The 15,386-nt window shown below is 39.5% G+C and overlaps 1 protein-coding gene across 3 annotated transcripts in view; it reads left to right on the forward strand.

Annotated features, from left to right (window-relative positions):
- LOC115581986 (EGF-like repeat and discoidin I-like domain-containing protein 3) overlaps positions 1–15,386 on the forward strand; it is a 126,489-nt gene that overhangs the window by 60,636 nt on the left and 50,467 nt on the right. For all 3 annotated transcript variants that reach the window (XM_030417614.1, XM_030417615.1, XM_030417613.1), the window contains one exon: positions 9,443–9,556. In XM_030417614.1, coding sequence (XP_030273474.1) covers positions 9,443–9,556 — 114 coding nt within the window. The remainder of the gene's footprint in view (positions 1–9,442; positions 9,557–15,386) is intronic.

Genomic DNA, 15,386 nt, shown 5'->3' on the forward strand with positions numbered 1-15,386 from the left:
CAGCATCCCAAGGCCGATGGCCCATACAGGAAGATGCAGCACTGAAGAGGTGTCAGCACTTGTTAGGGTACGGTGGCGTCATACAACTATCCGTACTGGAGTTCTCACAGGCAAGCAAAAACTGATTCAGCATAGATACTGTACATGCAATGCCTGTACGTGTGCATGCAAATATATTGCATCTACCGTGAGCATTTATTTTCTGAAAGCATGTATTAGAAGCAGGCGAGTTGACATGTGATGAAAACATATCGTGTGTGTGACTTTTACATGTAACAAAGCCCTCATTCTGAACATACAGCCTCCTGAGGTGTCCAGTCTTTCCCACTGAGACATGAGCATGTGGCTCTTTCATCTCCACTTCTTCAAGCGGGTGCTGTGTTACATCGAAACTGACAAAAAATGGTGGGAGGGGTAGGAGGAGGGAGTAATATTCACAGAAAAACAAAGTGCATCATAGGATTGATGAGTACGCTAATCACAGTGGGAATGGGAGATGGGAAAGAACAAGATATGCTTTTCTTATCAGTACTGGAACTCTACAATTGGCAACACGTGTGTGCAGTTTCCATGGTGTTAAAACAGTACTGTCGACAGCGTAATATGCTGTGCTGTTTCCATGTTGTTTTAGTTACATATGTTTTCAAGGTATGTCCTGTTCTCCTCCTTCAGATGTATCTGGGTGGCCGCTGAATGAAACCATGTGCTGTTGAGTCCGTACGTTATATATGAGCCAGTGTTTATTTTTTTATGTCCTTGAGGCGAACCCCATGTAAATGTATCAATGATGTTTATCCTCTGATATGAAATGCTCATACATTTTTGTTCTCATAATAAAGTGCGCTTTCACAGATAAGCTAACGATACCTCCTACTCAGACTTGCATTCAAGAAATGTAAATCATTGACGGTGTTTTTTCGTTTTTTCCCCCCGGTGAATTCATTTGACGTGCCGATGGATAGCAATCGTTTTTCAGTTTCCCTGCCTGAATATCATATGTTAAACTTAAAAAGCCCCACCACTGCTTCGTTGCGTTGATGGAATATATACAATCTTTGAAATGAATCCATTGCGAGACCTTTGTCCTCGTTTCTCCTCAGGGACCATGTACCTGTTTACGTTTTTTTAAATAATATTTCACAGCCCTACCTAGGGCTGGGCAATATATACGATATGTTTCGTTATTGTGATATGAAACAGTACATCCTTTTAGATTCTGTATATAGAGATATCGTGATAGGGCATGAGGGTTGTTTTAAAGGCTGTATAAACAGTAAAGTGATGTCACTCACTGAACTACTGAACACTACGAATGATTATTCAATCCAAATAATGTCATTGTGTTAATATTTTTGTAAACTTACCAATAATCAATAGCATTTATTACAGTAAGTGCTAATGGGGAGATTTCAAAATATGGAGGTATATATCGTGTATCGAAATATAGCCTAGAAATTTCCCCCAATTATTAACATTGCTCTCTATCCGTCTCATTTTATTTGCCTGTTTCAGCCAGGCAGGTCACTTTCTTACTTTGCTTTGAAAGTGCTGTTTATTTGCACCATATTATTGTAATTACCAAAAACAACATATACAGTACAACCATCAGCATCAGCAGTAGCCTGTCCCGTGGGAAAACCTAACCCTCAGCAAAAAATAGCATGATTACTTCCAAGGAAGTACGAGTGTTCAAGGTCGGGGGTTAATTACCCGGCAGGCATAAACAACCTGTTGTCCACTTCATCCCTGTCCATTAGTGACCATAGAGGTTGAACTACGGCCTCTTGTCTCGATAGAGAGGTCAAGAGAATCCGCTCGCTCACCAAACATTTGCCGGTCCGCTAGCTCATAAAACAGATAAGATGAGACTTCCCAGGCGATAGACGCACATGAGGACTAAACTGAGTCCAGATGCACGGATGTAACACGATGAGACATCTCCACATGAAAGCATAGTCTTGACTAACCTCCAATTGTGTGGCTCACAGTGTCTTGGCAGAGGAAGAAAAAAAAAAAAGATTTACTCGGATTCACCCGACATCTGACTGTAATTTAATGAAGAAAGTGGGTGAGATGTTTGGGTAATACTGCTGGGACACTACCTTTCATTCTGCTAATTGAGTTTGGGGGTTTAACGAGTGTGAGAGGATTACAAGCTATTAGCAGGCATTTATTCCAATTATTTTTGTGATTTGTTTTGTTGTTTGGGGCAAGTTTTCGAGCTTTCTGATGCTGCTGCAGACATAAATACGTCCGACTGAAATCTTAATGCTTAATTTGATATAAACCAACTCTGTAAATTTAATTTCACCCATCCTCTACTGCAGAACACAGCCAGCATAGATGGGAAACATGCATATAGCCAGTCAAAATGTTGTGTTTGTGTTTTTATTCATTTGTTTACTGAATTTGCATATCGAATTGTGTGATCTTTGGTATAATTTAGTCGCTTTGACAGCAGGGTTATGGTTAGGGCAGCCTCTGACAGACAAAACAGGAGGCATGAGCTGTGATCAGCACTAAACATTAGTTTCCCAGCTGTAATGTCTCTTTCTCTGCAAGCACACATGTTGTCTTTGACCCTGGCTTGTGGAATAATCTCGTAAACAAATGTCCACATGGAAAAAGTGTGCCTGCAAACGCAATTCTGCAGGCTACATTTGACTGTTAACTAGTCGGCTCTAGCATTTTGAATAAAGGTAAAAATGTAGCCCGAACTATCAACACACTCGTATCTGTCTCTTGGTTTGTAAGCCACAGTGACATTATGTCTCATTCAACTATCAGACACATTGAAAACTAGGAGGTCAAAGTGACATTTCTGAAGACGCTGTTTTCTCCCTGTTTAGAATAGTAGGGAAAAAAACTCATTGTACCTGTTTTTTTTTTTTTCTGAGTGCAAAATTATTTGCTCGTAAATTTATATATTTATTTTTTTTCATTTTTCTCAGCCTCTTATCTGAAGTGTCTCCCAACGCCAATTACCGCGCAATTATTTCCACACAGACGAGCACAAAAGGTTTCGTACACTTGATGGAATTTCAAGGTTTTTTCTCCTTCTTCTTTATGGCACATTTACGTCTTCAATAACTCTGCTTCGTGCAGAATTTGACACAACACCCTTTCTGTTGAATGAACAGGAAAGCAGATTCATCGGGCTGTGTTATTGTGCGCTGGTAGCAGGTGCGGCGGCTGCAGAGGTCAGTGCAGCCCGGTGTAGAGGTCATGGGTGACCACTCCAAACGGAGGTCCGTTCCTCCTCTCTGGGCACACTGTCTCCAATTTGGCGCTCGCAGCAAGTGTTAGTTCCCGACACACAGCGCTATTCATTGTTCTCATTATTGTCCGACTGAGACACTTTTTTTAGGGAGCGGCAGAGGAGCAGAGCCAGAAAGCGAGACGTTCCAGTGAACCGATGAGGGCGCGGTGACGGGCTGATGTATGTTATGGTTCAGCGTCTTTTAATTCAGGAACAGGAAGCTGTGTCTGTCTTCGTTCAGGGATAAGGAAATATGGTAACACAGTAGCTATGGTATTATTATTTCATTCATCATAATTTTAACATGAACAACCACTTGATTTATATACTGTTTTTAAAAGTACATTGGGGTGGGGGGGTTTAGATCATGATCAGTTGTCAACTTTTTTCACTTTTCAGAGATTGCAGTTTTTAGTGTCCTCTAAATTCTGTTTCCAAACTTCACATAACCTCATTGACTAGCACATATTCGCTATGTGAACAAATCAATAGAGTGATGTCACTCTTCCCCGGGTGACGTATCATAAATAAAGCAAATGTAAGTTATGACTAGCAGAATGGAGGATGGAGGAGCCTGTGCCAAAAAACAACTATCTCTAATGCAACACTGTGTTTTAAAGGTGCAAATGGATCAATTCAAGTCTGGCTTTGCAATCCAATCAATTCTGGTATTATTATTATTATTTTTTTTGTCCAGATCGCCGCCCACCCCGGAGTAAAATACAGTATTCATTTGTATAGAAAAAAAAGAAGAGCTGTTGTGTTTCACTATGCCACCACTGTGTGTGTGACGACTGGACAACAGAACATGAATACTTTGCAAATTATCACACTCCAATTTGATGCCACTTAATACGCTCTCTGTTGAAGCAGCGTCATCCTGGCACGGTTTCAACAAAAAAGTGCACATTATAGGCATCACTTAAGTAGTATAATTGGAAAACCAGTGTGTTATACGGTATTAAATTGTATGCCTGCTAGTTTTATCGTCTCCATACGCTGTAGAAACCTTTGCTCAAACTGGCTTGTTAAACTATTATTACGAAAACAGCAGCGCTACTATAAAACCACAGACAGACGCAAAATGTTTCTTCATCATATGTAGGCTTTGATGTCATATTTAACTTTAAATGTATTTTTAGTGAGGAAAAATCTTTGGATGCATGCCTTTTATTGAGTATATTTACCTGACCACTGGGCCATCGCACCTTATCCTTCTGTACATTTCTCTCACATTTCGCTCTCTCCCTTTCACAGTTTCTGCCTCCCCCAACCTCTCCATGCCTCCCCTCACCTCTCTCCTGTAGTTTTTTTTTTTTTTTTTATCGGATGGATTAACTGCATTCCCCAAAGTAATCCCTTTTCTCCCACCTGATTTGCTGGCAATACACCACTTTTAAGTCTCACTTTCCCCGCGCTGATCTCCCAGGGGCTGATGGCCTCTTATAAAAGGGAAGCAAATTGTGAGAAGGGCTAGCTGTGTTTCCCTCTCTCTTTCTCTCTGTGGTATGTTGCGCTCCAGGCTTTACGACGGGCTTGCCCATTTGGCTCACCTCTCTATTTGAACCTACAGTATCGGTGGCAACAAAGCAGGATATGAACTTAAAGGGTAACGACCGCATCACTTCCATAAGTGGCGTGCTTGCAGTGGTGAAATAACTGTGGGAATGGGTTGTGTGCAGGATGAGGTGAGGATTGTTTTTGTGCTGCTTTACATTCCTGCCCTGCGATTGACTGTTGACGTGTCCAGAGTGTAGGCAGCCTCTTGCCAAATGTCAGCTGGGATCAGCTCCAGCCCCCCCCCCATGACACTTAAGGATGGATGGAGGGATGTACATTCCTGTTTCTTTTTTTATCCCCTTGGTCACTCTGTCATTTTATAGATTTTTTTTATCCTTTTTAATGTTTTCCTTTATTTTTTAAATGTACACAAATTTCAAACATAATCCTATGAATTTACAAGCCTAATGTAAAATGATATGAATACTCCATACTGTGAATAACCACGATATTTTCTTTTTTCCAAATAAAAATACTTGAACAAATGTATCATAATACTGTAATTCTGTTTAGTTAACAGTAAATTAAGTATTTGTTACATAGTTTAACATACATTTATTTATAAATTGACAGATATATTGTATAATTATTGACATTTTCACAACAAAAACATTTTTTACGGTGTATATTCTGTTCTGTTTCCATATATTATACCCGAGGCCTTGCTCAGCTAAGATCTGCTGCGACATTTGCATCATTAATGTAAAGATATTCATATAAATGCTGCTAGTCACAGATGGATATGCATTCAGCTGATGCACTGAATCCATCTCTGAATGTTCACAAGTGACTATAAAATCACATTTCCGTTTGAGTGTTCCACCAAAGCAATTAGTAAACACCAAATATTCCCTGTACAAATTACACTGCAGTGAAATGCGTGAGTGATGTTTCATATGGCAATGCTGTAGCCTTGATTAATAACTGTATTAGTTTTTTATTGTTGTTGTCAGTGCTCACAGAAAGTGGTTCTCGAGGATTAGAGCCATTAAAAAAAAACTGAAAAGCTGAATTGTTTAATGAGGATTGGCCACTGTTCATCTCTCGTCTGGCTCTAGATGGAATTTTTTCAGGTTAACAGTTCCTAACAGGATCGTAGCGCCCCTCCACCTGGGTTATTGTTGTAATTAAATCATAATCCCCCTTGATTGCAGTTACCTCTCATAATCAAGATGTTTCCTTCTGACAAGTGCCTGTTTGTTCATCGCTTTGCTAATAATGTGTTGTCAGTAGGGGGGTTAGTACTTTGTATAAGTCACGCTGGCTGTGCTTGGATTTGTAATCATATCAGATTGTCCTGTACTATGGCTCATCAAAGCACAGTTGCAGCCGAGGCGGGGAGCGTAAGAAAGAAGGACAGGGAGACACGAGGAAACTGGCTTAAAGCATGTTGTTTCTGAATCACATGCGAAAATATGAAGGGTACTGGAATTAACAAGAAGTACAGTAACACCCAATTATTGTATCCTTCTGATTACAGCAAAGCTGTTAAAATTTTGCAGCACTCCCAAAAACACTCAAACCCACCTCACTGATGCCAGATCTTGAATCTTTCAGTAATTAGATCTCTTAGATGCACCTGAAAGGTAGGATTTAGATCAAATTACCTGATCCTGAATATTCACAATTAGCCCGTTCTCACTCCCTGTGCATCAAAAAAAGAAAACTGGTCAGCGGCCCTACGCCTCTAAGTTTGAGAGAGCAAGAAAAGACAGGAGTCAGGTAATGGTTGGGGTGGTCTGATGGGTCATTCCCACCGAAGACCAGGGTTTTTGTCCTGTTTGTAACCAAGAGTCAAGAGAAGTTTGTTTACAATTTATATGAAAATAATATAATATATACATATACGTAAATAACATAATTTATTTGTTACAGAAATGAAGTTCTGATCTTACGTGACGTGAGTGACGTTACTTTCTTTACAAGACTGAATAAACTTATTTTAACCCAACCCCTGATCTTTTCCTAAACCTAACCAAGTTTTGAGCCTAAACCTAAACTGAACTTTCTTGTTTCACAATGTTAATAACAGTCCAAAAGTAAGTAAAGTGTTTGGCAGTTAGCTTTAATTTGAAAGGTTAACCAGACATGGATGTTATGTATAATTGCCTTGTCTGCAAAGCCCTTCATGTGCAAAAGGTATGCCAGAGGAGTAGGTTGAGCTTCACAGCAGTATTTGAGGAGTTGGGAGTGAAAACATGATGACATTTCACTTTGGACAAACCTCCAAAACAGCTTTCATATTGAATATGCAAATTAGGTTTTTAGTGTTTTGGTAATATCATTAAATCAATTTTGTCCCCTTAAAGCATTGGTTTTAAGCCCCAGTCCATATTATGTATACAGTGCATCTCGCCAGTTATTTCATACAATTCTACATAATGCAAATCATGTAGGATAAACAATTGTCCCCGGTGATCTGCAGATGGTGTAGATCCAACCATGATGTAATCTTGGCAACATGGGAACCGTGAACCGATCTACGCATGGAGGCTTTAATGGATTTATGAAATGGCTTTGATGTCTCGGGAAGCAGACGCTGAAAAACATACGATGACAAAACATCTGTGCAATGGCAAAAATGTAAAAATAAAGGAACAGCCTTATGATAAATGCAATATGAATGCATCTGTCACACACTGGTATATTTTATACTTTGAGTGGAGCCTGCAGTTTGCATTTGACCAACCTACTTTGTGTCCAGCGAAATTGTGTGTTGATTCAGTCGTAAGCCACACCGCGTCACGCTGGCGAGTATTTCCTTCAAACTGGCTTAGAAAAATGTTTGCGCTTAACTATTCAAATTGAGTCACATCACATTGGTAGGATAGGTATTGTGCTGTTTATTTTATTTGCTGTACATTTGACATACCACCCACCGTATTTCATTTAAATGCCATGGCATCTCCATCTTCAACTGCAGGAAAGCAGGATGTTGCCACCTCATTACAAGGCACAGCAGGCCTTGTCTTGCGTGTGCCTGCTGTGTTTTCATATGGTGAAATAAATGACATGAAAACACGGCATTAGATGCTATTTTATACGTCTGTTCCATATGAATTCCATACAACCACGCAGACGCACCAATAATGCCTCATGCATACCAGGTAGATGAAAAACAACATAGATGGTGTGTCTCAGGTTCAACCTGTGCAAAGCTTTTATCATCTTTTGGGAAAGATTTTACAGCTCAATTCCATTAAACGTCTTTTCACCCAAATATAGTTGTATCACAGGGCCCCTACAGATTTTTGGGATGAATCACAAGACATTTCTCATCCCTCTCTCACATTCTCTCTCGCTTTCTTATATATTTATTTATTAAGTTTCCTGCACTGCCACATATTAAAGACGCTACCGCTTCCAGTCACATTACCTCAGTGGCCATTGCGTGTAAAGACCATGACTATTTTTCTCCAGAGCATAAGGCATTTGCAGGGGGGAAAAAAAGATACGTTTCGAGATATTACAAATGTGCCCAAGTGACTATTATAGATATTACAGATAAAATCTCAGAGAGATGAGGCACCGTGACAGACTTACTTTAATCATGTTTCACTTTCTTAAGCTTTTCCAAATCTCAAGCCTGGTTACATATTCATGAAACCAAGATGTACCTATGAGTCGCAGACGACTCGCAGTGTGTTTTTTAGGATTTTAGGATTAAAAAGTCTTGTAGCAGCCATAGGCAAGTTTGGAGATCATCAGAAATGTGTTCAAAATTGCTCAAAAGTTGCCCCCTTTTTTCTTCTCTCCCTCCTGAACTATCTCTGTAATCCTCCTTCCATTAACTGTGCCTATAAAGTTCAAACGGGTGTGATGGGTGGCATTATGGGTCTGTCACCTGCCGCTGTTGGTTAGATAGGTGCTGTTTCAGAGAGCGATTTGATGTTATGGTGACAGACAGTCTGCTCTTCTATGTTTCTGTGTTTGCCTAAAAAAATCAAGAACCTGAGGATATTTACCAAGCCCACTGCTGAAGTATGTGGCAGATTTTTTGGTGATTGCTATCACTTTAGCATAGTTATTTACTCACACTTGCAGATGTAAATGAGTCCAGGTGTGGCTATTCAATTTGTGCAATGCGCTAAAAATCTAATGCTGGCTGGTTGAGACTTGCTCATGTCTGCAGTGGAGCACAAGCAAGTCTTCACTGCTGCAGAACTTTAACAGAACAATCATTGAACATGACAGACTGTTTCACAAGAATAGTGTAAATGAAAATGGTAATTGTAACTGCTATAAATGCTCGCCTTTGTATTGCTTTGCAGAATTGCGCAATCTTGGTTTGCAGAGCGCTCACATTGAAAAGTACACTGAAATGTATGATAATTATTTCACTCACAAAGAAAGCACACTAGGTTAATTGTTCTTAACATCTAAAAGCTCGGGCCTGTGTTCTGGCATTAATGGTCTCCCGAGGAGCTAGGTGATTTATTAGTTTCAAGAAACCGGTGTCTTTGTGAGAGCTTCTATGGGCAGACAGAATCGAGTAACACTGGGAGAAAATTCAATATATACTGCCTACCAATGCATTCTAATGAGGATGAGGTCTTTTTAATTGCCTACATGTCTGCTTCAAATAAATTAATCTTTTTTTTGTTTGTTTCTTGGCTCTTCCAGATATTAACGAGTGCGAAAGGGAGCCGTGCAAGAATGGGGGCATCTGCACAGATCTGGTTGCCAACTATTCCTGCGAATGCCCAGGAGAGTACATGGGGAGGAACTGTCAATCCAGTAAGTGCTCATGTTCCTTTTTCAATGTTTTTTTTTTGTTGTTTTTATTGCAACTATCCATTCATACAGCACGCCTGATGCAGCGGGTAACCGAGCAATATTCAGGTAGTACATACGAGCAAAGCAAACTGGTCTTGAGGAGATTTTTTTTTTCAGTTTTGGATCTGTTTCATGCCATTTTTGTTATTATCATTGATTGGTTGATGGTTTACATGTAGTCCATAATTGATTGAGTTACATTTTTATATTTATGCTATTTAGACATAATGGGATATTTCACATTAACAGCATTTCTGTAAGTGAGCCAGTTTAGCCGTCCTGGCTTCTTTTTAACTGCAGTTTCTAGACGGGTGTAATGACAGCTACAATACACACTTAACATACACGAACAAACACAAAAGCAAAACTGCTCACACAGAAATCTTTAAACATCAACCGGACACGCTTCAGGATTCAGGAAGTTGCATGATTATCTTTTTGCCCATGGTATTAAATTGATTTTCTCTGTTGTTGTTACCTGGTTCACAGCAAAATCCAGTATTCAATAGAATCTCATGCACAGTTTGAAATTGTCAGCTGATACGTGTTGATCCCAGTCCATTTTTTCTGTCTCTGGAGAAGTCTGGAGTTGTATTAAGTACATCCCCCTATACAAATCTTGAAATGCATATGGGATATGACACATAGGTAGGAAAAACAAACATGGAACCTCAACCCAGGATGCCACTGTTCATGTCCAGTGTGAAACCAAAAGTCAAGGATGAGTTATTTTAACTAACATAGCTATGTTAGTTATTAAGTTATGTCAAGTGCATTACTTCTCAACCTAAAGTCAAACCAAACTGCACAACAAATACATCCTGAAGTCCCACAACGTCAATATGGAATCGGAGCAACAAAAGATGGGCAATGTTTATTTCAATTTTCATTGTGCGAATTAATACAAATTTCTCCTTATGAGTTTAATACAAAGCTTGAACAACAAGACAAAGTCATGTTAAGACAAATACAATAACCCTTAAGACATAACAGCAATAATAATAAAAAATGAAACATTTGAATGCTGTGAAGTCACGGCAACTTTGGGCTCGCAAGCCCTCTTTTCATTTTTTGCTGCCCAGTGGCTGTTTAGAATGAGAGAGAGAGCTTTGTGTTATCAGAAGTGGTTTTTCTCCCTTGCAAGACGCTGGAGAGCTCAAAGGGGCCTTGTGTGTTTATTATGCTATTGTGGGGATTTTGTCTGCTCAGTCTAGGAACATATTAGGATTACTGTATCAGTGGACTCGGAGCCCTGAGCTAACCCCACACTGTTAACAAATTAATTCATCAGATTTTCCTGTAGGTGCAGCACAGTTGTTCAGCATCATACTGGCATTCTGAGAAAGTCTAATATAGAATGTGAGAAATTTTGCAAGTCACTGTAGTTGTTTTAATGAGCTGAATGACATAAGGCAAATGGAAATATCTGAACGATTGAGTAGGGGTAAAGAGGCAGCGCTTGACTGATCTGGTCGGTGTAGGGAGTGAAAAACTCCAGGAGAAAGACCAAGCCTTACTGATTGAACATATGCCAAGCGCCATTATTTGTTTAATGATGCTTGTTTCCATTTTCCCATTTAAATTCAATATTTGTACAGCATATTATACAACCATTAATTCAGCTTCAGTTTTTTTTTCTTTCTTTTTTTTCTTTTTCAACATTGCAGCACAGTCATTGAATATTAGGATGGTTTGTTTCTGGTGCTGTGCTTCAACACATTCGATTTGAAATAAAACAATGACCACGCGGAGAAAATGCTGATTCTCAGCTTGAATTTGATGGTGTTTGCATCCACAGAAGATGAACTGTGTAGGAATTGTAGCACTTTTGTATGCATTTCCCCCAAGGGTGAAAACTCGTTATAGCTGGTAACAACTATCGAGCTAAAAATAAGCACCATCACTTTTCTCACCAAACTGGTTATTATCTGACAGGGCAATTTCATACAGAATGTGGTTAAGCCAATATTACCAAAAGGTCAAATGAGAAAATTGTAGTTGTTGCCCATCAATATCCATGACCATCAATATTTCCAAACCCATAGCTACATTTCTGGAAATTGATTACATGAACGATATTGGTAACACTTTAAAATAACCACGATTGATAAATGGTACATTTCTAGTTCAAACTTTACGTGCTTTTTTTGCAGACATTCAGCCAAAGAAATGTGTAACCTATAAACACGAGCTCAGATAACCCTGATAGCCTCACTGTGAGACGATTTGAGTTAGATTCCAATATTTGATGTAACTTCTCCAAAACCCCTGAGGTCAACCTTTTTTCTCACAAGCTGAGTTTTACTCCTGAGTAAAGGTATACTATTGTCTTATAGGTTGTAGAAAGCCACCATAGAATAAGAATCCAAATCTGACTTTGCTGTTGAGATGCATCATCGGCTGAATGTGCTGCAGCCTTATGATACAGTACAGAAGTACAGTCCGTGGGGTCCCCCGATGAATACCCTATACCTAGAAAAAGAGAAATGCCTGGAATGTACTTCTATGCAAGGACTCGTTGCCTACCCTGACGTGTTCCTTACACCCACGTTGTGTGTGGGCAAGTCCTGCACAAGCATTGTCTGTTGCAGATTTAGCAGCTATACAGTACATTCACTGTGAGAATACCATACACACAGGCAGCAGGGAGCTTTTGGCCACTGCCTGTCTGTTCAGTGATTTGCTGAAATAATTACAGTTCCATCAATATTGATTCCCATGATCCGATGGAACGTGAGGAGAAAGAATCATATCTATCCCTTGCCAAAGTGAATCGCTGTAAAATACACAGGAGGACACTAAACACTACTAGATAACACTCAGTGCAAGCTGCCTCAGCCTTTCTGCTGAAGCAAATTTGGGATTGTTACTGCTGTAATTGTCCCAAGGCATTCACAATCAGACACTAATACAGGTTAAATAGTCAGTTAAAGATCCAATAATGACGAAAGCTGATGACTGTTTGACTCCTTTTCCAAAAGCAACTTGAAGCTAAGATGATTGTAGAACCATCTGCCTTAAGCAGAAGCTTAATCGATCGAAGTACACAAAGTTTACTTTCACCCTCCAAAATCAAATAAAACCCAGAAGCCCTGTGTCAAGTAAACTCTAATAAACTCAATGCTCTCGATGCAGATTAGCCAAAGATTTCAAGACGTTGCTTACATTTAAAATACTTTCAATGTCTTGTTGGTTTCATTTTTCCTTGTATTTACTTTTTTATTATTTGTGTTAAACTCCTCCATGCACCTGCAGATATGGCCTTGCCTTGTCCACGAAGAGCCATAAACCACAGCTGTTTGTCTGATATCACTTCTTTCAGGGTTTGTTTCTCGTCGTAGACGATGTTGAGGGCTGAATCACATGCTAATAACTCTGCAGTCAAAATATCTGACTACTTATCCAGAGTTCCCTTGAGCCAGAAAAAGCGTTTTTGTTACTATGACAATCAGAAACTATGAGCTTCGGCCGCCCGTGTTAGCTGTGTCATAACTCCTTTCTAAACATTTTGATATGTTGATTTTAAAGTAAATATGAATATTTACAGGGGAATCAAACCAGCAACCTTCATATAACGAGACGCTGGGTCTGTCCCTGAGCCACAGCCGCCCCCCCAAAATGAATTGATCATCTTGTTCAGCATCATGGATACTGTTGAAGTGGTGTGTGTGTGTGTGTGTGTGTGTGTGTGTGTGTGTGTGTGTGTATAATTTGTGTAAACAAATGCACGTATTTCCATATTTCTATGCATGTATTCAATTGTAGAAAAGTCATATGTTTTATTGAAATATGTTTTGCTCTCTTGCGCACTGTGAAAAGCACCTGCACATATGCTGACAACCCGATACACCCACATATAATACATGCAGGTGCGTTTCTTTGAGTCTCATTTGTCAACTGTGGAACCTCCAGTGTATGGCTGACGTCTGTTTTGTGTGTTTATTATTCTTTTCCTCATCCCCTCTCTCTGCCGCATGCTCATTAGTATTGGTGTGCTGGCATTAATTTCAGTGGGGCTCTAATTTGTTTAGGCTGTAGGTAGGGCTTGTGGGAGATGGATTCAGCTGTCACATCACGGTAGTGGTGGTGTTAGTGATGTGTGCTGTCGCAGGGCTGATGTATGCTCAGGGGCCAGCAGGCCAAGGCCCAGGGGCTGGCTGGCTCTGCCGCTCTGACGGACGACTGGCAGGCAGCTCGTTAAGAGTGGCCCATCATTGACGCAAGGTGAGAGGGACCGCGACTTTGTAACAGTGTCTTGCCACAACATTCTCATAGAATACCTTACAAGAGGGCTGCCCGAGAGGTACAACAACGAGACAAATATGACATTATGTTGATGCAACATTGCAACTCAGCCCTAACATCAGATCATAATGATGAAAAATAGATTCCATTTCACTTGTAGGGGTTAAATCAGGCTGATGGGCCATTTGGTGTTTTTTGTCAGAATAACGTGTAAATCCATAGGGTCTGTAACAAGTGGAAACTTTCATGAAGAATATCGTGTATTATCGCTTTGTGTCTTACACATTCTTTACATTTGTCAGAAGATATAACCCTTACCTCAACTTACCACTCAGTAAACTGCTGCTTAAGGATGCATAATTGTACGAGGCAAATTCTGGTCTTGAGATTATTCATAAAAGGCAATTTAGTGATATGTTGCCCTCTGTGGGTCCATAGCATGTGCCTTGCTGGTCTGTCTGTATTTGACTTTATCCCCGACTGAAATCTCTCATCAACTGCTTGATTGATTCGAAATCCTGTACAGGCAGTCATGGTTCCCGGGGGATAAATCCTAAAGACATTGGTGATCAACCCGACATTCCCTCTAGTGCCACGAGCACGTCCAAGCTTCCACACGCATTGTGACGATCTCAACATCTATATCTGTGGTCAGACATTTATGCTTGTTGCTAAGAAGCGTATATAAGCATGCTAATACCCCCAACTAAAATGGTCTGTACACCTGTTTAGCATTACAGTGTTACCAAATTTTACTTTGAGAAAGTTAGCATATTTACATTAGCATTTAACTTAAGGCACTGATGTGCTTAAGTAGTCAAGTTAATATTATTTATCAGGTTTCAAGGTCATTATACAACACAGAGTTGCATAATGAAATAAATGTTTGTCCTACATTCATGCTCCACAAACACAAAACATATTAACAGTAATTTCTATACATTTATTTACATTCATTGCTAGGTTAACAAGTATACACCCAGGAAATAATTCTGCGGTGCATTAAAGTTATATGTATGAACAGAAGAAACAAGAATGTGATGATAATAAGAATCATTAAAAGTATATTAGGGCTGTCAAACTATTAAACATTTTTATCTGATTAATCACAGGCTAGCTGTGGATTTATTCATATTTATCAACATTCCTAAATATGGCCGGAGATTTCACATTTTCTCTGTATATCATAGTTGGAACAGAAAGATAAATGACAGGAGGCAGATAAATATGTTTAACATTTATAACAGCCAAATTGATTTATTTCTCAATCTCAGTAATAATATAATTTGGATCCATCTCCCATGCCTCTTGGCGAATTCAGGTTTTTTTTTTTTAAATCAAAACTAAAAGATAACATTCATTCTAAATAATTTGGGCTTCTTAGCCATTGCTCCTTTTTTTTTTTCCGCAAATATAGGATGGATGAAACTTTTTTCTGTTCTTCTCTGAAGCCCACGTCCTTGCCAATATTAATCTGTCTACAGTCCTTGGCAATCCATTTGCCATTGTGTCAGTCAATTTGTCAGAGGTAGACTTTCTTAATGCC

This window comes from Sparus aurata, chromosome 5, assembly GCF_900880675.1.
Source record: "Sparus aurata chromosome 5, fSpaAur1.1, whole genome shotgun sequence".
Lineage (NCBI taxonomy): Eukaryota > Metazoa > Chordata > Actinopteri > Spariformes > Sparidae > Sparus > Sparus aurata.